Source organism: Chiloscyllium plagiosum, chromosome 6, assembly GCF_004010195.1.
Source record: "Chiloscyllium plagiosum isolate BGI_BamShark_2017 chromosome 6, ASM401019v2, whole genome shotgun sequence".
Taxonomy (NCBI): Eukaryota; Metazoa; Chordata; class Chondrichthyes; order Orectolobiformes; family Hemiscylliidae; genus Chiloscyllium; species Chiloscyllium plagiosum.
Genome location: NC_057715.1, coordinates 45,968,354 through 45,992,783, shown reverse-complemented (window position 1 = coordinate 45,992,783; position 24,430 = coordinate 45,968,354). Strand labels below are relative to the sequence as shown.

Sequence of the window (24,430 nt, the reverse complement as noted above, 5' to 3'; positions counted from 1 at the left end):
AGGACTTGAATATAAAAGCAGGGATGTACTCCTGAGGCTCTACAAGGCTCTGGTCAGACCACTACTGGGGTATCGTTCACCGTTTTGGGCTCCATATCTGAGCAAGGATGTACTGGCCCTGGAGCATGTTCAGAGAAAGTTCATGAATGAACAGCTTCATGTCTGAGGAATGTTTGAGGGCTCTGGGTCTATACTCGATGGAGTTTTGAAGGATAAGTGGGGGCTCTAATTGAAACATACTGAATGGTTGTTTCTGTTGGTTGGAGAGACTAGGAGCTGGAGGCACAGCCTTAGAGTAAAAGAGAGACTTTTAGAATGGAGATAATGAGAACCTTTTCCGGCCAGAGAGTGGTGAATCTGTGGAATTTATTGCCACAGAAGATTGTGGAGGTCAGGTCATTGCATATATTTAAAACTGAGACAGGTTAGAACATAGAATTATACAGCATAGTACAGGTCCTTCAGCCCTTGATGGTGCTCCGACCAGTGAACTTAGTCTGATACCCATCTTACATATGGATGATAATAATAGAATGGTGTATGTATGTCCATTGCCCATTTAAATGCCCTTAACGTCAACGAGTCTACTCCTATTGAACAGACCATTCCATGCCCCTATTACTCTGAGTGAAGAAACTACCCCTGACATCTGTCCTAATTCTACCACCCCTTAACTTAAAGCTGTGTCCCTCGTGTTAGCCTTCACCATCCGAGGAAAAAGGCTCTCACTGTCCACCCTATCTAACCCTCTGATTATCTCATACATCTCGATTATGTCACCTCTCAACCTTCTTCTCTCCAACGAAAACAGCCTCCGTTCCCTCAACCTTTTGTTGTGAGATCTCCTTTCCATACCAGGCAACATCCTAGTAAATCTCCTCTGAACCCTTTCCAAAGCTTCCACATCCTTCCTATAATGCAGTGACAAGATCTGTGAGCAATTCTCCAGTTGCGGCCTTGCCAGTGTCTTGTACAGCTGAAGCATGAACTCTGGTTTAGAAACTCAATTACCCCTGCCAATAAATGCCAACATATACCATATGCCTTTTAGCCACCCAGGGTTGATAGGATTGTTAACTTTCAGGGATTTATGCACCTGGAACAGAGATCTCTGTTCATAGACACTGCCAAGAATTTTAACATTAGCCCTGTACTCTGCATTCCTGTTATTTCTTCCGAAGTGAACTACCTTATACTTTTCCTCATTAAACTTTATTTGCCAGTTCTCTGCCCAGCACTGCATTTTATCTATGTCCTTTTGTAACCCACAGCATCGTTCGGCACCATCCGCAATCCTGCCTACCTTAGTGTCATCTGTAAATTTACTAACCCATCGTTCTACGCCCACACCCAGATCATTTATAAAAATGACAAACAGCGGAGGCCCCAAAAACAGATCCTTGTGGCACACCACTGGTAACTGAGCTCCAGGATGAACATTTCCCATCAACCAAGACCCTCTGTCTTCTTTCAGCTCGCTAATTTCTGATCCAATTCCCTAAATCACCTTCAATCCCGAAACTCTGTATTTTGTACAGCAGCCTATCTTGTGGAACCTTATTAAACACCTTACTGAAGTCCATTTCCACGACATCAACCGCTTTACCTTCGTCCACCTGTTTTGTCACCTTCTCGAAGAAGTCAATAAGGTTAGTTAGGCATGACCTACCCTTCACAAAACCGTGTTGACTATCTCTAATTAAATTACTCATTTCCAGTTGTTTATAAATCCTGTTTCGTAAAACCTTTTCCAAGATGTAAGGCTCACTGGCCTGTAATTACCAGGGTTGTCTCAACTCCCCTTCTTAAACCAGGGAACAACATTGGTTATCCTCCAGTCTTCTGGCACTACTCTTGTTGACAATGATGACATACAGATCAAAGCCAAACGCTCTGCAATCTCCTCCCAAGGAAAATCCGAGAATAAATCCTATCCGGCCCAGGGGTCTTGTCTATTTTCTGATCTTCCAAAATTGCTAAAACCTCTTCGTTTTCAACTGCAATGCCATCTAATCTAGTAGCCTGTATCTCTGTATTCTCACTAACATTGCCCTTTTCCAGTGTAAATATTGAAGGAAAGTATTCAGCAAGCGCTTCCCCAATGTCCTCATTAAAATTATTGATTTTTAAAAAATTCTCCGGTAGCACACAGCATTATATTAGCATGGCTTTCCTTGTTTAAGATAAAATTTGATTATTTGGCTAATCAATTATCTGAATGAAATAGCGCCTGTCCATCTCATTTGGATAATCAAGGCTCCTCTGTATTGAGTTTCTGTGGAAATGCAACATAGGTGTTTGAACAAATGCTGTTCGGCCAGCATTAAGTGTTCAATTTACATCTTATTAAATGCTGTTAGTTCAATTGCAGAACAGTCAACAGCATTTAAGGGGAGGGTAGAAAAGTACATGAAGGAGTAGTGAATGTGGGGTTACAATATTAGGCTAAGATAAGGAAAGATAAGAGGAGACTCCAGTGGAGCAGCAACAGCAAATGGCTGACTTCAGTGCTTATTATCCTGTAAAACCTATACAACTGAATTAATTCAAACTTGTACTCCTAAAAGAGATGTGCGGGATTCACAACTTTTACTTTTTTATCAAAAAGTTAGCCAAAAGAGGCAGGCAACAAGAATGGAGTCAACAAACCTCTATCTCTAAGTAGGGCAACAAGTGCATGGAAGAACCCATCACTTCCATCTTGCCTACTACCCTGATTTCTTGTCCTTTAACTATTTCTTCATGTTCCTGCATCATCATCCTGAAATTCTGTACTCAACACTATTGTGGGATGACCTGCTCATATACAGCAGCAATTTAAGGCAACACACCATCTCCTCAAGGGCAATCATGGTATGGCCTTGCCAATGGCATCCACATCCCAAGAGCAAAATTAAGTGCAGTGCAACAGTCAGCAGGTGCCCATAATAAGCTCCTCTAAACTGTATTCATTGCCAGCCTTGTAAATCCCCCTTTGGGAATAACCGCAATACAATAATTCACAAGCACTGTTCCTGATATCTATGAACACCTTTGAATCCTAAAAAAGGTTCAGCAGTTCACAAAAATATTCTATGATGAAAAGTTCTCTTCTTGTTGCCCAATGTGAACGATCCACTGGCAGAAGTAATTTTCTAATGGCTGTCTGCATTCTAACTGCTCCCTCTTTAACTTTCCTGAGATTTTCTTCCACTTCATTTTTTTTTTTTTAAAATGCAGTGAGGTGTGGTAAGAATTGCTATCTTTTCTCAGTTTCTTTATTTCATTTTATGTATTTCTACATGAAACTGAAAGAAACAGTATGCTGGAGAGTTCTACTGCTACTGACCCAGGGCAGCCATTTCAAATCAGTAGAAGTTTTGACATCTGTCTACAGGAATGGACTGGAAAAGTTTAGTTGATGTTTAGTCTGTTGTTGATGATGCATCAAGACGTGTTTTTTTTTCCTCCAGTGTTAATTATGTAAATATGCTCAGTTTCACATTCATAGCTTTATTCAATGTTTTGCATTTTCCTTTAGTTAGATACAATGCCAAATATTGCCCTTCAGAATTTTCAAGATATGCTGCATCGAAAGCAGGAAGACCAGCATTTTTTTGATGTCACTCAATATGTAATTGAACTTAGTTACAACATTGTGCAACAAAAATGTGTCTTAAAGTTTTAGGCACATCAAAATAGGCCATGAAAGTTCAGAATGTGCAGGCATAGGATTGAACTGAACACAGTCGAGGATTTAGAAAATTTAGGGGGGGGAAAAAAGCATTTTAGAAACTATTATACATTACTGGAGCATTCGAGTGGCATGGAGACTGAGTTAAACAGGTAAGGGGACTACAGTGAAACTATCAGATGCTTTCAAATTTCTGCTCCCAGTAATAGAGCAGAGGGATGAGGATAGATGGTTGCAGACAAAATCAGAGCAAAATTCCACCACACTTGCAAAGTAAAGGGCCATAACATCTGTTTTAATTATGGAGATGAATATTGTCTAAGACTAATGGAGAACTCACCTGCTCTTTCTGGGATAGTGCAAAGTGATATTTTATATCCACCCCAAAGGTCAGATTATTTACTGTACTATCTTCTGGATGAGATCTCTGACAAATGAAGCAAATGTAGCATTTCTGCAGAGTACAACATTAAAGCAGATTCAGTGCTCAAATCTGATTCGAAGCTTTGGATACACAACTTTCTGATTCAAATACTACCAGAACCAAGGTTGAAATGCACAGATGAACAGCTCAAATTATTAAAGTAGAAATTTTTACAATGAAATATTTTCTTTTCTTTCCTCTACGTGAAAATAAATTACACTGGGAAATGTTACCTCTTTCTATTCATTTACTGAATGGAGTGTCAGTGACAAGACCATGAGCATTAATTTGTTCATCCCTAACTGTCCTTTACTGAAAAGTTTGTTTGTGCTTTTAAGAGGATATTTAAAGATCCACTACATTATTGTTGGTCAGTAGTCACATTTGAATAAAGGCATATTTCCTTCTATGAAGGTTCTTGAGTATCAAGGGTTACTGGGAGAAAGCGGGAGAATGAGAAACTTATCAGATATGATTGAATGGTGGATCAAACTCTGGGATGACTGGCCTAATTTCTGCTCCTATGTCTTATGGTTTTGTCCAAGTCATGAATATATATTGTAAGTAAACGCAGTCCAGTACTGATCACTGTGACACTTTACCAATTATAGTTGTAGGGATGGTTGGGCTTGTGCTCCATGGAACTTAGGAGGAGGAAAATGTCATGTTGGTGAAGGGAGAATACTTACTCAGTTTGCAAAGTCTAGAACCAGCAGTTAGAATCTCATGATACAGGTTAGATATTTAGAACTGATAACAGGACACATTTCATCACAAAGCGTAATGCACAGTGGTCAGCACTGCTGCTTTTACAGCACCAGAGACCCAGGTTCAAAGTCACTCAAGTTTGGAAGACTGTGTACTTTGCGTGTTGTCCCTATGTCTGCATGGGTTTCTGCTTCATGCTCTAGGTTCCTCCCACAGTTCAAACATTCAGCCATGCTGAAATTGTTTGCAGTGTCCAGGGGTGTGTAGGCTAGGTGGATTAACCAGAATAAATGCAGGGTTATGAGAATACGGTATGGGGTGGAAATGATTGGGATCATCTTTGGAGAATCCATGCAGATTCCACGGGCTGAATGGCTTCTTCTGCACTGTAGGGGTGCTATGATTCTTCGAACCTATAGTATCTGAAAATTCCCACTTATCTCAACTCTCTCTTTTATTAGTTAACCAGTCCTCTATCTATGCTATTTTACTGCTCATAACCATCATCTTCACTTATAAGCTCTTACCTTTATTAAATAGACTTGTCATGCTTTTGGAAATCCAAGTATATTACATCTACTGGGTCTCCTTTTATCTGTGCTACTTGTTACTACCTCCACTCTAGTAAATTTGTTAGGTACGATTTCCCCTTCATGAAACCGTGCTGACTCTGCTTGATTCTTATTATGTATTTCTAAGTACCTTGCGATTCTACTCTTTATAATAAACTGTAGCGTTTTCCCAGTGACCGACGTTAAGCTAACTGGCCTAAGTTATATTTTTAGTCTCCCTTTGAATAAGGGGGGTTAACTCTCCAATCCTCTGGGATTTTTCATCTTCTATCTCCATATCAACCATAGATCCATTAGTTACCCCAGTACTTTCTCTTGTGATAGCTATCACATTTTAGTTCAGCTTCTTTGTACCCAATACTCATGCCAGTGTTCCATGAAATCAAATTCATTCTTTCCATGTCATCTTTAAATTTTAAGTTATACATTTAACTCTTACTTTATTTACCTTGAGCCAGTTTACCAGTGAGTCTGGTAGTAATCCAGAGATGATTTGGAGGATCTGCTTTTAATTTACCTCCTCAATATTCTTAGAATCTCCCTTCCTTCCAGTCCTATATTATTAGTACCAACATTCACAATAGTAATTGGATCCTTTTCAAGATCCCCTCCAACCCTTCAACGATATTCTTAACCATACTATTGTCTGTAGCTAAGCCTGACTCAAAAGGTGATGTTGCTTGCCTGGTGAGGGTTATTTCCCTAACTGTGCTGCTTTCCATCACTACTGTGTATTTACTTCCTGCACTTTGGCTCCTTGTTCCATGGTCAGTTTGCTTATCGTCTGTTCTCTCGTTCACTCTGCTTACAACAATTCATAAATGTTGGGCAATTGCAGGGACAGTGGCCTCCCTTTGAGTCCTCGTATTTGCCTCACTTGCAATCTCAATGTGTTCTTATCGTAGATCAAGTTTGAATAGCCTAATCTAAATGGTGTGACTATCGAGGTAACTTTCCCTCTTTGCTCCAAGAGACAATGTATCACAGTATCTGAGCTCAGATTAGTGCCTCAACTCTAATCTGAAATTGCTGAAACTGCAAACATTTGCTATAGATGTACTTGTGGACCATCTTTTGTGCCCAGCAATCTCCCACATGTGCCATCTGTCATATTTCAGTTGAGAATTAAATCACTCCAGTATCCCTGTTATTTATACTTGTAGAATTCCCACTCTGAATAGTTTATTGTATTTCTCCTTGATAAGCATTCATATTAATCTTGTACTAAACAAGCTATTTGTAAGAAAGGGAGGGGGGGGGGGGGGTGAAAAGAATTACTGGACCTAGACAAACATTTTAAACTAGAAATGCTCACCAGTGAGTTTTTTTTTCAGTAAAAAGCAAACAACTTTTTCCTTCCACTGAACTCCTTGAGATGCTTATATCAAGATTCTAGCTCCCTGAAAAGTGACAACACAAATGGTTAATGTGGTAAAGAAGGCTGATTGCATGCATGCCTTCTTCGCTCAGAACTGAGTATAAAAGTTGGCAAGTCATGTTGCTGCCGTACAAGATTTTCGGCCACATTTGGAGTAGTGTGCACCGTTCTGATCGAAGGAGAAGTTGGACAAACTTGATATGTTTTTGCTAGAGTGTTGAAGGACAATCAAACAGATCTATAAAATTGTGTCGTGGGTAGTCAGTCTTAGTGCTAGGGTGAAAATGTCAAATACTAAGGGGCATAAGTTTCGGACAAGAGGGGAAGAGTTTAAACTTGTGTGAGGCAAGTTTTTAGAAGGTGGTAGGTGTCATAGAGTCAGCAATTTGCAGCACCGAGACAGGCTCTTTGGGCCAAATTGCTCCATGCGACCAAAATGTTCATTCACGTTAGTCCCATTTCCCTGCACTTGGCCCTTTATCTTTTAAACCTTTCCCGTCTGTATTTGTTCAAATACCTTTTAAAATGTTATTAAAATATCTGCCTCAACCACTACCACCGGCAGCTCATTTCAATTGTGTATCAAGCTCTGTGGTTTTCTTTAAAAAAAAATTGCCCCTACGGTTATCTTTTTAAAAATCTTTCCCGTCTTGCCTTAAACTGGTGCCCTCTAGTCCTCTATTCCACCACCCTAGCTTGTCCAACTTCTCCCTATAGCTCAGACCCTCAAATCCTGGCAATATCCTTGTAAATTTCTTCTGCACTCTTTCCTATTTAATAACATCTTTTCCATAGGAGAAAGTGAGGACTGCAGATGCTGGAGAGACAGTTGAAAAGTGAAGTGCTGGAAAAGCACAGCAGACCAGGCAGCATCTGAGGAGCAGAAGAGTCGACATTTTGGGCATAAACCCTTTATCCGGAATGTGGAGGGGGAAGGGGGAATAAGATATAGAGCATTGGGGAAGGTAGCTGGGAAGGTGATAGGTGGAGGGTAATCATGATAGGTCTGTTGGGAATATGGAGTGGATAGGTGTGAAGAAGGATGGACAAGTAGGACAGGTCAAGAACACCGTGTCAAGTTGCAAGGTTGGATCTGAGATGAGGTGCGGCAAGGGGAGATTTGTAAGCTAGTGAAGTCGATGTTGATGCCATGTGGTTGAAGGGTCCTGAGACACAAGATGAGGCATTCTTCCACCATTTGTCGGGTGGCTTGGAGTTGATGGTGGAGGAGCTCAGGACTTGCACATCCTTGGAGTGGGAGGGGGAGTTATTTCATGTGTGTCCCAGAGATGCACAGTGGAGGAGGCCCAGGACATCTCTAGGACACACCAAACAACCCCTATGGCCGACTACCCCAAGGACATGCAAGCCACCCAACAACTAGAGGGAGAACCCCCCTACTTCTGCCTTTTGGGACTTTTTCAACCACACTGCATCAACATCAATTTAATTAGTTTCCAAACCACTTTCTTCTCCCCACCCATCCCAGATCCAACCCTCCAAATCAGCACGGTCCTCTTGACCTGTCCTCCCTGTCCATCTTCCTTCCCACCTATCCACTCTAAGCTCTCCACCTGCATCCACCTAACCCCTTTCCAGCTACCTTCCCGCACCACCCTCCATTTATCTCTCAGCCCGCTTTTCCATCCACATCCCTGATGAAGGGCTTAACCCCTGAAATGCTGACTCGCCTGTTCCTCACATCCTGCTTGACCTCCTGTGCTCTTCCAGTGCCCATAGTTTTCAACTTCAACATCCTTCCTATAGCAAGGTGACCAAAACTGAACCCCAATCCTGTATGACTGCAACATAACTTCCCAACTTCTATGCTCAGTGCCCTGACTGATTAAGGCCAGTTTGCCAAAATCCTCCTTCACTGCTCTACTTTCAGGGAACTGTGAACCTGAACGTCAAGGTCCCTGTGTTCCACTACACTCCTTAAGGTTCTACCATTCACCATGAAACGTCTGCCTGATTGGCCATTTGCCTTTTTTTTTTTGGCCCACTTCCCCAGCTTATCATGGTCCTGCTACAATTTCTGATAATCTTTCTCCAGTTTTCATGGTCATCCCCAAACTTATCAGACCACTACATTTTTCATTCAAAACTTTTTTTATATAAGTGACATATATTGAGAACATATCTTGCAGCACCACTAGTCACAGAAGTCCAGTCAGAGAAATACTCCTCTAGAATTATCCTCCCTTCTATGATTAAGCCAATTTTACATCCACCTTCCTGACTCCATGAATCCCTTGTGACTTAATCTTCTGGACCAGTCTGCCATGAGTGGTCTTGCCAAATGCTTTAAAGTCCTCGTAGACACCATCTACTGCCCTCCCCAGTTAATAATTGGCATCTCTCCTCCAAAAAGAGCAATCAAGTTGACAAGAACTCCCCATCTCCAACATAAAGCAATGCTGACTATCCCAAATAAATCAATTTTTCACAGTGAGTAAATCTTCTCCAACAGTTCCCTACCACTGTAAACTCACTTGCTTATGTTATTAGATTATCTCTGCCCTTTTAAGGGAACAAAGTTGGCTATTCTCCAGTCTTAGGACTTTGTGGCTGAAGAGGATACAAGATTTCTGAAGGCCTCCGCAATCTCCTCCCTGCTTCCTTCCACATCCTGAGATCCCATTGGGCACAAAGGTCAGTCCAAGATTAGATCTCCTGATGTATGCAAGTAATTTCGGGTGAATAGCTGGCGTCTATTGCACCTCGAGTGCTTGCAGGATATATCCAGAATTATAGCACCAAGGTCAGTAGATGGAGTTAAACTATAGATCAGTCACAATCAAGTTCACTCCAGTTCCCTTATTCCTGTGATTTCTATTTATTTAATTCTCTGTTTTGTTGGCAGATGTTTAGTGAGCATCCATGCTCAACATGAAGTAGACACCTGGGTTTAAGTTCTCGGATGGATTTTGCTTTTTTACAAAAAGCTTGTCTGCCATTTAACACTTGCAAATGGTTTCATTTTTGGTCAGGATATTGCTGATGTACACTTTTTTTTAAATTTAAATTGGGTCAGGCAGCATCCATGCAATGAATAAGTTTCTAGTTGATATTTTTTCAACTTAGTGCATTGATTATCATTGTGTATGTTTGCATAATTCTAGTTTTCAAATCAGTTATGATTGTAAACATTAAATCAGTCTATGAACCTCCATTACTCTAAAGAGAGCAGCGCTATTTGCTGTAGTCTGTGTACGTTTGAAATTCTTTACTCTGGTTCCATTGTAGTAAATCTTTAAACTCTTGTCATTCTTAAATGTCAAATCTAGAATTGAACACAAAACCTGCTGCCTGACTATATTTCATAAAGGATGGGAATGACTTTCTTTAGTTTTTTTAAAATTAAAGCACAGAATCTATTTTTGGTTTTTGTTTTACTGTCCTCTTGCTTGCCTTGCCATCTTAGGTTTGTGTGCATAAATTCCCAAGTCTTTGTTTCTGCACTTGAAAATTGTATATTTTTGTTCATTTGTGCTCCTTTTCACGCTTCCTGTAAACTATTACTTTGCACTTTCCATTGTTACCTGTCTATATTCTTAAGTCTATTATGATCCTTGATTATTATAAACTGAGTTTTGTCATCTGTAAACAATATTTGTTGAACCTAAGTTCAGGTCAACAATATGAAATGATCACTGGCCCTCATCCTGATGTTTGTTTGTGAAATGCATCATTGTATCCAGTCTTAGTTTTCAACAATATTCTGCTTGCTGAAGTTCAGTAGTTTTGCTGCTTTCTTTTAAATACTTTAATTTGCTACCTGGTCAGCATATAGACATTCAAAAATATTATCACCATACAAAAACTTCACTATCTTCCTCATTCTCCATCAATTTGCTCAGCTTCTCACTGTGGTGCATTCTGCTGTTAGTATACAAGAGGTGTATATGCATTTAAGATATTTTGTTACTGACCCAAGTTGCTGTTTTGAAGACATTGCAAATTGTTTACTGCTATAGCACAGAAATCTTTCATTTCACATGTGGCTTGTCTTTTTATTGAGAGCTTTGGTTTGTTAGTGTATTTAGGGCGGGGGAGGGGAGCGGGGAGTAGACTTTTGGTGCAATCATGATTTTGTTTTCATTTACAGATGGAGACCCAGATAGCTATGTTGCTTATTACAGGCGAGCCACAGTCTATTTAGCTATGGGTAAATCAAAATCTGCTCTCCCAGACCTGAGTAAAGTTATTGAGCTGAAACCAGACTTCACATCTGTAAGTAACGTTCTATTTAATGCTGTTTATTACTTCTGTTGAACAGCAAGATGGTCTTGCACAGAATTGTGCTGATGGTAATGCCATATGTTTTGAATAAGTAGACTTAGAAACGATCTTTTGTTACACTTCAGGCTCGGTTACAGAGGGGAAACTTGCTGCTAAAACAAGGGAAGTTGGATGAAGCAGAAGATGACTTCAAGAAAGTGGTAAGTTTGTGCAAACATAGACCATACTGCCTTTTAGTTTTAAATTTGTTGCGTTTGTGCACAACTTTTACCACATCCATACCAGTTTTTAAAGTCACTTGGCCTCCGCACAGTGTTTATCCTTATTGTCACCCAAGCATTGAATAATTTAGAGGCACTTTTTTTTGAAACCTGCCACCAAAAACTCTATCTTTGGGGATAAATAAACTGCATTTCGAGTATCTTTCACCATCACTGCAACTTCAAAGTTTGAAGATAATTTTAAGTACAGTAATTGCTTTACTTAAATATTTCAGCCATTTTTTACTTGGCAAGGTTCCAAAACTAACTGCTAAATTAAAGATGTTTTTGTTTTGCTATTTGAGGAATAAATGCAAGATTCTACAGCTCCTTTGGTCTTCAGATACTGTTGTGTCACTTATGTTGTATGTGGCTATTGAGTAAGTGTGTATTTCCTCATTAAACACTTTGTTTGAAAATCTACCCATGGGCAATCCTAGTTGTGCTCTAGTGTCTAAATTCTGAGATGGTGCTACTATTCGGCCAGCACTAGTGCATTGGCCAAATTGGAGATGGTGTTTTAAAGATCTTTTACTCTTCATCCTTGTCCCCCCAGTATTCTAGTTTACTAAGTAAATAAAGACAAATTTAAATTAAAATTGCATCCTTCACACACCACTCCAGTGGCCTAAAAAAAATTGTATCAAGAAAGAAAACCTTTTAGTTTTAGAAGTTTTGTTATAATACAACCTTTTGTCCCTGGGGTAACTGCCTTAAAGATTGCACACTGTTTAAGGTCTTGCACCACTGTAAAGATTGGATCTGTCCCAAGAGCCTGCAATTTTTCTTCTTTCCACTGCTTTATAATTAACTAATGGCTCATAAACGAATGCTCTGCATGCTAAAGAATTCAAGTGCAAAATTTTCTTCTCGTTCTTCTGCCAATTTTTACCTTCAGTCTCTGCCTGGTTACCAAACTTGCTGAAATCATGAGTAGTGTTAGAATTGTGTGTCTCATGCAGTTGCAATTCTTCATCCAAGTCCAAAAAGCTTCCAATTGCTTGATTTAAGAGAGAACTTCATATTTTCTTCAAGATTATCTACTAACTTTGTTTTATTTCTTCAAGTTAGCAAATTTGTATGGGTGCTGGTTATTTGCATTTAACTTCATATCTTGATCTATCATCCATTTCTCTTGTATTTATACAGCTAATGTCTCAGACCTTCATGATATTATGATATAGATAGATGCTGAATTAAATCGGCCTCCTTGCCTCTGTATTCCCAACACAGTAAAATTAAAAGCCTCAAGGACCCTAAAAGTTAACTTGTATGGTTCCTAATGACTTTGAATAATCAATATTAGACACCAGCTTTCTGTCTTCAACAAAAGACTTAAGTCATTGTATTGTTAATAAATTAAGTGGAGCAAAGTTGAACAATTAAGTAATCTAACTCAATGCTTTTAAACCTGATGACCTTAGTTTCACACCCATTCTCACAATATTTAGACAGACAAACCAACAGTTGAGGGATAATTTTTTTTGAGAAAAATAAAAATAACAACTGGCCAGATTACTTATGCAACTTTCATAATGTGCTGTTTCATAAATACATAGGATGCCTCTTGATTTTGGTTTTTCTGAAGGTGTTTGTTGGTGCCACCTTTTTGCAGTTCTTAATGTTTCATAGATATATGGTGTAATACTGCACAAATTGTTCCTTCACTTAATTTATCCAAAATAGTACTAAAGTTTTTTTTTTAAAGAAGCAAGTACTAATTTAGTATTGGCCAACCGATAAATTCAACAGTTACAATGGTAGGCAGGCATTCCAAAGGTGAGTTCAAATCCCACCATGGGAACTTTCAAATTTGAGTTAATACATCTAGTCATTTATGCTTCAGCACAGGATGAAATTACCATTAAAATAATCAGATGATCATCAATATCCATTTGTTCAACAGTGTCTTTGAGGGAAAGGAAGAAGGGATCTAAATGTGACTACAATCGTGCACTACAACATTTTAATGACATCTATGGGAAATCAGATTTGGGTAATTGACCCCCTTGTCATTACTTAATTCAGTTCTTTCTTTTAGGAAAAAAAATCACTAAAATATAGTAGTCTTGGGGAAACTGGGATCTTGCAGTTTTCTTCTTTTTTTAAAAAAATTATCTTGCAAGGGGAGCAAGTCTTGAGTATTTAGGTCGGATATGCCAAGCAAACATCTTGTTCTTTTAGTTGAACTTTTCTAAATGCAGTGCTTTGAGTGATAATATTACTACTTCTGTATACTGGGAATGAGCAGCTAGCTTCATTTTAAATAGTTGATTTAATTGGAAGCTGGTTGCCTTGAACTGATGAAAAAAGATATATTTGAACCAGGGCCCAGAATGCCATGATGAAACATTATAGTTGAACGTTTGTCTTTAAAAGAATTATCCAATCTTTCCTGGCAGTACTTGTCAGGAGTACTGATCAAAAACTTATTCCCATTTTGAATTCAGTTAAGACTTCTAATATTGTCTATATGTCTTCAAATCTTGCTATAATTGCATTTATTTGAGCCAAGTCTAAAATTGATAACACAACAATACTTCTTGCCACAGAGCAGCTTGACCTGCTGAGCTTTTCCAGTGCTGATTTTATTTGTAGTTAATGTCCCAAGAATCTGAAACTGACCTTTTTGTGTGCTGTGCTGAAAAATGTGTTGCTGGAAAAGCGCAGCAGGTCAGGCAGCATCCAAGGAGCAGGAGAATCGACGTTTCGGGCATAAGCCCTTCTTCAGGAATTCCTGAAGGGCTTATGCCCGAAACCTCGATTCTCCTCCTGCTCCTTGGATGCTGCCTGACCTGCCCTTTTCCAGCAACACATTTTTTCAGCTCTGATCTCCAGCATCTGCAGTCCTCACTTTCTCCTTTTTTTTTGTGTGCTGTGCCTCATGCTACTGATCATTCTTGTTTTCCTATTCTGTTCTCACTATCGTGTGGTGCTGTTAATAACGCATAAAATGCTAGTGTTTGAAGTCCTACCTTTGCCCAAACTCCTGAAACTGGGACTTCCAATAACTGCTGTTTCTGTTTCTCAGCCTATATGTACTAAATGTTTTGGTCCTTCAAAGGAAGACCTTTCTGTAATTGTAATATCACTGGGTTAGTCTTCGAGAGGTGCTGGCTGATTCTTTAGAGACATGGCTTCAAATATCATTATGGCACCTAGTGAAATTAAAAATCAGTTAAGTCTGGATTTTAAAAGCAAACTTATGTTGGCTCTGAATAATTTGTTGTAGAAATCCATCCATCCATCCATGTGCCTGTTCTGACTCGTGAGACGTCAGACCCTTAGTAATATGGTTGACTCTTAAATGCCTTCTAAAATGAACCAGCAAGCCACTCATTGTGTCAAACTTGTTAAAGTGATGAAACCAGACTGACCACCTGACATTGGCCATGTTCATTTCCAATGCATGTAATCTCTCTCTGTTACAGATGTGTCCCTCTGACCGTATTAGTGGGAGTGATCATCAACAGTCCTTCTGGAAAGGAGGCCCCTGTTCACAGTGAAAACTCTCCCATGTTATTTAGTATTACCACCTTGTTAAATGGGATGGATTACAATAGATCTAGCTAATCACAACTAGGCAACTGTGACACCCTTTAGGCCATTAGCCGTAGCAGCATTGTACTCCACTCCATTTGTAACTTTGTGGCTAGATATCCTACGATCTCATTCTCAGGCCAGTAGATCAATCCTGCTTCAATGAAGAGTGCAGGAGAGCTTGCCAGGGATAGCATTAGACAATCTATGATGGTCGCTGCTATTAATAGTGTCATTTTGATGAACACTACTGTAACAGGTGGATTGACCATAGTCGTTTCCAGTGTGTAAGTCCATATTTGGTCAGTTTTGTTTCAATACTTTGACTAGTTTGATACACTGAGAGGCTTGCTGGTTCATATTAAGAGGACTGCTAAATATTCGAATCTGTATTAAATTTAATCTTGATCATTTATTGGTTATGACTTGTATAAGCAGAGATATAAAAACAATTGATTTTAAAAAGCAAATGCAAAACTAATTAAAATAAAAATGGATGGTCAAATGGTGTATTATTGCTGCATGATGTGGGAGCTGGTGGACCCCATTGTGATTCCCAGTAACCATGTCTGTACTAAATGTTTGCTGGAAGAAGAACTTTGGCTCGAGTTGATAAGCTGGAGTCTGAGCTTCAAACATTGTGACGCCTCAGGGAGGGGGTGATTTTTACCTGGATGCTATGCTTCAGGAGACAGTCACACCCCTTTTAGACTAACTCAAATTCGGCCACTGGTCAGGGACAGGAGGGTGTGGCTATGAGTGAAACTGGTAGAGGGATCCAGGAAGTAGAGTTGCAGGAGCCTCAACCTCTGTCCTTGTCCAACAGGTTCAAGAGTTTTGCTCCCTGTGTGGGCAGGAATGGGGACTGCAGGAAGGAGGAGCTGACTGACTGCAGCACAGTGATGCAGGGAGCCGTTCAAGTGGGAGGAGAGAAGAGGAAATGTTGTAATTGGGGATAGTGTAGTTAGAGGCATTGACACCTTTCTCTGTGACCAGGATTGCGATTCTCAAAGGCTGTGTTGCCTGCTTGGTTCTCCAGTTCAGGATATCTCATCTGGGCTGTAGAGAAGCTTAGAGTGGGAGGATAAAGATCTAGTGGCCATGGACTATGTAAATACCAATGACATAAAACCTCTGCCCTAGTTTTATTTGCGAAAGGAGTATGAACCGCCGGGGGATAAATTTTAAAAAGCAGAACCAAAAAGGTGGTAATCTCTGGATTACTACCTGAGCCACGAGCTAATTGACACACCGTCAGTAAGGCTAAGCAGGTAAATGCGTGGTTTAAAGATTGTGGGAGAAATGAGTTTGAATTCATGGGACATTGGCACCAGTACTGGGGAAGAACAGCTGTTCTGATGGAATGGTCTTCATCTGAACCTTGTTGGGACCAGAGTCTTTGTGAATTGCATAATTAGGGCTGTAGACAGGGTCTTTAAACTAAATTGTTGGGGGGGAGGGGGGGTGTTCAATTAGAGGGCAAATGCAAAAAGCTGAATAAGAGGCGGAGGTAAGAGTGCAGAACATAGTGGTTATTAAAATTTCCAGCACAGATGCCGATACGATAGTGTATGGAAAGAGCTAGCAGTCAAACTTCAAGTACTCTGGACAATGAATGACAATGAGAAGGGGGATGGCTAAAACCGGTCTGAAGGTGTTCCATCCAAATACACACAGTATAAAGAATAATGTAAATGAACTTGTGGTGCAGATTGAAATTGGCAGGTATGACGTGGTGGGCATCAGATGTGGCTGCAAGGGGATCAGGATTGGGAGCGAAATATTCAAGGATATACATCCTATCAAAGGTGGGCAGAGGGGTGGGGTTGCCTTATTAGTAAGAAGTGAAATTAATTCAATAGTAAGAAATTAATTAGGGTCAGATGGTGTAGAATTGAGGAACGGCAAAGATTTAAAAAACATAGTTGGATTTATCTCTGGTTTCTAAACAGTAATCAGGAGCTGGGGCACAAGATGCACCAGGAAAGGACAAGATGTGTAAGAAAGGCAAAGTTACAGTGATCATGAGATTTCAGTATGCAGATAAATTGGGAAAATCAGATTGGAGGTAGATTGCAAGAAAAGAAATTTGTGGAATATCCATGAAATGGCTTTTTTTTTTGTTTTGGAGCAGATTGTGGTGGAACTCACTAGGGAACAGGCAATACTGGATTCCGTGTTCTGCAACAAGGTAGTCTTTGGTAAGGGTTCCTTCACCTTAAGTTCCCTTAGGAGGGAGTGATCATAATATGATTGAATTTGAGATGGAGAACAGAATCAGAGGTATTACAACTGAATAAAGGCAACTACAGAGGCATGAGGGAGGAGCTGTGCAGAATTGACTGGGAGAGGAGCCTAGCCAGAAAGACAATGGAACAGCAATGGCAGGAATTTCTAGGAGCAATTCAAGAGACACAGCAGAGATTATGCTGAAGAAAAGGAAGCATGGTACAGGGAGGACGAGGCAACTATGACTGACTAGGGAGGTCAGGGATAGCATAAGAGCAAAAGACAAAGCCTATAATGTGACGAAGGACAGTGGAGAAACGAGAGGATTGGGAAGCTTACAAAGACTAACAGAGGGCAACAAACAAGGAGGGAGAAGGTTAAATACAAGGGTAAGCTAACCAGTAATAAAGGGGAGCACTGTAGAATTTCTTTACATACATAAAGGGCAAAAATGGAAAATGAAGCTGGAGAGGTAGTAGCGGGGAACAAGGAAATGGCTGAGGAACTAAATAATACTTTGTGTCAGTCTTCACGGAGGAAGACACGAGTAATATCCCAAAAGTTCAAGAGTGAGGAGGCAGAGCTGAGTCTGGTGGCTGACATCAAGGAGAAGGTGCTGGAAAAACTGTATGGCCTGAAGGTGGATAAGTCACTTGGACCAGATGGACGAAACCCCAGAGTTCTAAGGGAGTTAGCTGAAGAGCTGGTGGTGGAGTTAGTGGTGATCTTTCAGGCATCGCTAGAATCAGGGAGGGAAAATCTCTAACATGACACCCTGTTTAAAAAGGGAGTAAGGCAAAAGATGGAAAATCACCAATCAATTAAGCCTAACCTCTGTTGTGGGTAAGATCCCGGAAGGATGAGATTTCTGAATACTTGGAAGTGTATGGTAAAATAGGACAAAGTCAGCATGGTTTTATCAAGGTGAGGTCATATCTGACAAATATGCTATATTTCTTCTTTTGAGGTAATAACGAGTAGGTTAGACCCTAGGCGAGGCAATGGATGTTAGCCACCTTGACTTCAAGGAGGCCTTTGGCAGGGTGCTGCACAGGAGGCTACTGAGTAAGGTAAGGGCCTTTGGTGTTGGAGGTAAGGTATTAGCATGGATAGAAGCTTGGCTATCTGGCAGAAATCAGTGGGGATAAAAGGGGCCTTCTCTGGATGGTGTTCTGCCAGGCTTGATGTTGGGGCTGCAACGTTTCACTTTATACATTAACAATCTCGATGAAGGAACTGAGGGCATTCTGGCTAAGTTTGCAGACAGTACAAAGATGGGTAGAGGGACAAGTAGCATTGGGGAGGCTGCAGAAGGATTTGGACAGGTTAGGAAAATGGGCAAAGAAGTGGCAGCTGCAGTACAGTGTGGGAGAATGTGACGTCATGCACTTTGTTAGGAAGAATAGAAGCATGGACTGTTCTGAAGTGCAAAGAGACTTGGGAGTTCTGGTCCAGGATTCTTTCAAGGTAAACTTACAGGTTGAGTCAGTAGTTAGGAAGGCAGATGCAGTGATGCCATTTATTTTGAGAGGACTTGAATATAAAAGCAGGGATGTACTCCTGAGGCTCTACAAGGCTCTGGTCAGACCACTACTGGGGTATCGTTCACCGTTTTGGGCTCCATATCTGAGCAAGGATGTACTGGCCCTGGAGCATGTTCAGAGAAAGTTCATGAATGAACAGCTTCATGTCTGAGGAATGTTTGAGGGCTCTGGGTCTATACTCGATGGAGTTTTGAAGGATAAGTGGGGGCTCTAATTGAAACATACTGAATGGTTGTTTCTGTTGGTTGGAGAGACTAGGAGCTGGAGGCACAGCCTTAGAGTAAAAGAAAGACTTTTAGAATGGAGATAATGAGAAACGTTTTCAGCCAGAGAGTGGTGAATCTGTGGAATTTATTGCCACAGAAGATTGTGGAGGTCAGGTCATTGAGTATATTTAAGACCGAGATAGGTCCTTGAGTGTCAAGGGTTAGAGGGAGAAAGTAGGAGAATGGGGTTGAGAAACTTATTATAATTGAATGGTGGAGCAGACTCTGAGCTGAATGGCCTAATTTCTGCTCATTTGTTGTATAGTCTTATATCTAAAACCTGAGGTTTCAACTTAATTCAGTTGCAAAGCAGGATGACTTGTAAGGCAAACAATGGAAGCAGTATGCAGTTGAGTGCTAAGCAAACCTACAACAGTTTAGAGCTGTATTCTGCAATTGTTTCTCATCCAAACTGTGGTGGTGGTCAAATAACAGTATAACTGGAGGCACCTCCAAGCATGCACATTCTCAATGATGGTGGAGACCAGCATATCTGTGCAAAAGAAATCTGAAGCATTTGCAAGCATTTTCAGCCAAAAAGCTGATTGGATAATCCATTATGGTCGCCTTCTTTGGTCATATGAATAAACTAAATCGGAGTAGAATTGGACTGTTTGGCCTATCTTTATATTCCATTGACTTTGTAGAATTTTGTGCTTTTCCTTAGGTTTTGTTTTGATGCTTTCCTTAATTTCTTTAGTTAACACAAGGTGGGTGGCCTTAGAACTTTGTTTCATAGGTATTTTACTTCTATATTGTGAAATATCCCTTCTTTTAATGCTTACTTTTACTTCTCTACTGATCTGTTGTGGTCTCCTTCCTATCTGAAGGAGGTTGTGAAACTTGAAAGAGTTCAGAAAGGATTTACATGGATGTTGCCTGATTGGAGGATTTTGAGGATGGGAAAAGGCTGAATAGACTGGAGCTGCTTTCCCTGGAGTGTCGGAGGCTGAGTTTTATAAAATCATGAGGGGCATGGATGGGGTAAATAGACAAGGTCTTTTCCCTGGGGTGGGGGTGTCCAGAACTAGAGGGCATAGGTTTAGGGTGAGAGGGGAAAGATAGAAAAGAGACCCAAGGGGCAACCTTTTCACGCAGAGTATGGTGCGTGTATGGAATGAGCTGCCAGAGGAAGTGGTGGAGGCTAAGACAATTGCAACATTTAAAGGGCACCTGGATGGGAATATGAATAGGAAGGGTTTGGAGGCATATGGGATGGGTGTTGGCAAGTGGGATCAGATTAGTTTGTGATATCTAGTTGGCATGGACGAGTTGGACCGAAAGATCTTTTTCTGTGCTGTACATCTCTGACTCTATGACCTCCTATTGCAGAAAATCTTCAACCTTCAAGCCAGTTCTGTATCCAAATGGCTGGTTCTCCCTGTATTCCATGAGATCTAACCTTGCTGACCAGTTTCCCATGAGGAACCTTGGTGAAAGCCTTAATTAGATTAGATTCCCTATCGTGTGGAAACAGGCCCTTTGGCCCAACAAATCCACACCGAACTTCGGGAGAGCAACCCACCAAGACCCATTCCCCTACACTTACCCCTGACTAATGCACCTAACACTACGGGCAATTTAGCATGCCAATCCATCTAACTTGCAAGTCTTTGGGAGGAAACCAGAGCACCCAGAAGAAACCCATGCAGTTAGTTGCCCGAGACGGGAATCGAACCCGGGTCCCTGGCACTGTGAAGCAGCAGTGCTAACCACTGAGCCACCGTCCATCCCTTCATATAGATTTTTTCTACTGCTCTGCCCTCATCAATGCTCTTTGTTACTTTTTCAAAAAACTCCATTTACTCCTAAATATTGCTGAACTGGCTTTCCTGTTTCATTAGGATTTAAGAACTGATTCCTGATAAATATGGGTTAAGAAAAGTTGAAGTTGAAGAGCTGTAGATCACAAAGATTGCAGCAGAACATTTCTTCAGAATTTATAGAAATTGACTGCCCAAGAACTAGAATGTATGGAAAACAATTGTAGTGAGCAGGTAACTGACTTTATGATGGTATAAATTGGGTCGTGACATAGGAGTCAGTGGAATTTTCCTTCTTTAATCTTTCACGAGGTGAGGGCATCACTGACCGGGCAGTTAAGAGTCAGCCACATTGTTGTGGGTCTGGGGTCACCAGTAGGCCAGACCAGGTAAGGTGAGTTTCCTTCCCTAAAGGACACTAGTAATCCGGATGGATTTTTTTCAACAATGGATTCATGATCATCATTAGACACCGAATTCCAGATATTTTTATTGAATTCAAATTTCACCATCAGCTGTGAAGGGATTTGAACCAGGGTCCCCAGGCATTATCTGGGTCTCTGGGAATAACACTAGGCCATCACCTCCTGATTTTTGCAGATTATCTTGGGGTGTTTTTGTTTTTGGATTAAACTCCTCCTGAATCTGTCCTTCTGTTTGTCAGCTAAAATCTAACCCCAGTGAGAAAGAAGAAAATGAAGCAAATGCCCAATTAACGAAAGCAGATGAATTACAACGGATTATTACGCAGGCTCAAACTGCATTTCAAAACCAGGATTACACAAAAGCTATTGAATTCCTCGACATACTTATTGAGGTAAGCTTTAGCTATATTTCTTTACAAGTCAAAGTTGTATATTTGAAGGGGATACAATTTATTCTGCTGTTTCAACCTTACTTTGAAGGAGTACAGTGCAGAATGCAGATTTGCAACTACACAACTGTGCATTTCTGATTTTCATTACCTGCTTATTCATTAAGGATACTCTGAATTTCAGACTTTGTGTATGTTTTCTCGTTTTGATCCTTGTGACTTTGTGTAGCTTAGGATCAGTGTAGTCTATCTAATTACATGGAACCTTTTTTTCCTTTCTCAACATCTCCATTCTTTTTAAATCATATTGCATTGCTTGCTTTTCTGGTGATAATGTTGTAAATTTGTTTAATGTGTCCACACTTAAAAGTCCATTTTAAATATTTTTCATTTTTTATAGCCTTAACCTTACAAGAATCCCCCTTAACTGTTGTATCAGTACACCTTGCTGATGTTGCATACTAATATTGCATCAATATATCTGTCCTTTTTTTAATTTATTGCCTGATGTCTGGAATTTACCAGCTCAATTTTAACATCTGACATTATCTACCAAGGCATTTATCCAGACATCTTTTTCACTTTACAGCTTAAGCTGTTGCATTTCTAATCCTGAACTTTTATTGGCTTGTAAGTTAGCTGTACCTCTGACTTGGCATGGTCAGGAGAAATTTAAATGTCCTATCTATTCTGTGGAGCCATTTATAGCTGCTGTAACTACATCAAAATGGGGTCACTAGTCCAATTCTCTTGTTTATCCTGATGCAGCCCATGCCACATTGAAGGGAATCTACACCTGGGTGTGTTTTAAATTTCCTGCCATGTATTGTAGATCCACTTCAATTTGCATAAGGATCACTGGGAAGCCAGTTGCTATGTTTGGTTTGACACTCTGCACATTTTGCATGATAGGGACGAAAGAGCCAAATGGCTTAAATTAACACCATCTCCTGCAGACCACAGAAAAATAATTTTGGACCAGCTAAATAGGCTTCACAGGTTAGGACCAAGATAGGCGATAACCCAAGAGCAGGGAACTGTGTATGTGTCCGTGCTGTTGATGTATCTCCTATCTTAATCCCAAAAATATTAGCCATGGTTATTAAGTTGGCCTGGAACAGTGTTTTGTAGAGCAATAAGACGGTGCAATTTTCTGGATCTGTAGATTGAAAGGAGAAAAGTTGCCTTGAGCAGAGCGATATGATGTGGGAGTTTCAGGAGAGTTTTTAAGGGTTAATGAGGATTATATCTTAATAAATGCCGTTGGTTGCAAATCCTATCAGATCGAATGGATCGGTTGGAGCGACAGTTAAAGGCAGTGAGGAATTAACAAAGACTAGGGGGTGTAATGGATGGCAGTTGTAGGAATGGAGAAAAGCCACAGATACAGTCAGGTAAATGGGTTAACTCCAAGAAAGGTAGGAGATAGGCGGTTAGTACAGGAGTCTTCTGTGGCTATCCCCATTTCAAACAAGTATGCTGTTTTTAGAAAATATAGGGGCAATGGACTTTCAGGGAAAATGTAGTACGAAGTGCCAAGTTTCTGGTATCAAGACAGGCTGTAATGTAATGAGGGATACACCGGGTTCCTTGATTTGATTGATTTTTTTTTTGTGTTAGGGAACTCTCTAGTAAGGGGCACAGACAGACGTTTCTGCGGCCAGCAGTGAAAAATCAGAATGGTGCCAGGATCAAGGATGTCTTAGAGAGGGTGCAAAATGTTCTCAAGGGGGAGAGGAGCCAGCAGTGTGTCACTGTGCACATTGGAACCAGTGACATAGGAAGGGAAAAGGATCAGATTCTGAAGGGAGAATATCAAAAGTTAGGCAGGAACTAAAAAAGGAGGTCTAATTACGGTAGTAATATCCAGATTACTCCTGGTGCTATGAGCTAGTGAGGGTAGGAATTATAGAATAGAGCAGATGAATACGTGGCTGAGGAGCTGGTGTAGGGGAGAAGGATTCACATTTTTGAATCATTGGAATCTCTTTTGGGGTGGAAGTGACCTGTTTTGAGAAGGATGAATTGCACCTGAATTGGAAGGGGACTAATGTATTGGTAGGGGGACTTAGAGTTATGCAAAAGGATTTAAGCTAGTAAGAAGTTGGGAGGGTGGGGGTGGGACCCAGGGAGATACTGAGAAAGAAGTCAATCCCAAGACTGGTACAGTTGAAAAAAGAAGTGAGTCAAACAGTCAGGGCAGGCAGGAACAAAGCAGAGAACAAGGTAGACTGATAAACTGCATTTGTTTCAATCCAAGAAGCCTAACAGGGAAGGTAGATGAACTCCGTGCATGGTGAGGAACACGGGACTGGGATATCATAGCAATTTCAGAAACATGGCTCAGGGATGGACAGGGCTGGCAGCTTAATGTTCCAGGATACAAATGCTACAGGAAGGATAGAAAAGGAGGGGAGTGGTGTTTTTGATAAGGGAAAGCATTACAGCTGTGCTGAGGGAGGATATTCCTGGAAATACTTCCAGGGAGGTCATTTGGGTGGAACTGAGAAATAAGAAGGGGATGATCACCATTATTAGGATTTCCTTGGAGTGTCGGAGGCTGAAGGGTGACCTTATCGAGGTTTATAAAATCATGGATAGGAAAAACAGACAACGTCTTTTCCCCTGGGGTGAGGGAGTCCAGAACTAGAGGGCATAGGTTTAGGGAGGGAGGGGAAAGATATAAAAGACCTATGGGGCAACCCTTTCACTCACAGGGTGGTACATGTATGGAATGAGCTGCCAGAGGAAGTAGTGGAGAGTAGTACAATTGCAACATTTAAAAGGCATCTGGATGGATATATGAATAGGAAGGGTTTGGAGGGATATGGGCTAAGTGCTGGCAAATGGGACTGGATTAGGTTGGGATATCTGGTCTGCATGGACGAGTTGGACCGAAGGGTCTTTTTCTATGCTGTACATCTCTACGACTGTATAATCTGGAAAGGAGAAAGTGAGGTCTGCAGATGCTGGAGATCAAAGCTGAAAAATGTGTTGGTGGAACAGCGCAGCAG

General features: G+C 40.7%; 1 protein-coding gene across 1 annotated transcript in view; it reads left to right on the top strand.

Annotated features, from left to right (window-relative positions):
• dnajc3a (DnaJ (Hsp40) homolog, subfamily C, member 3a) overlaps nucleotides 1-24,430 on the top strand; it is a 73,252-nt gene that overhangs the window by 20,192 nt on the left and 28,630 nt on the right. The window contains exons 3-5 of the mRNA XM_043691462.1: nucleotides 10,867-10,991; nucleotides 11,126-11,200; nucleotides 21,267-21,419. Of these exons, the coding sequence (XP_043547397.1) occupies nucleotides 10,867-10,991; nucleotides 11,126-11,200; nucleotides 21,267-21,419 (353 nt within the window). The remainder of the gene's footprint in view (nucleotides 1-10,866; nucleotides 10,992-11,125; nucleotides 11,201-21,266; nucleotides 21,420-24,430) is intronic.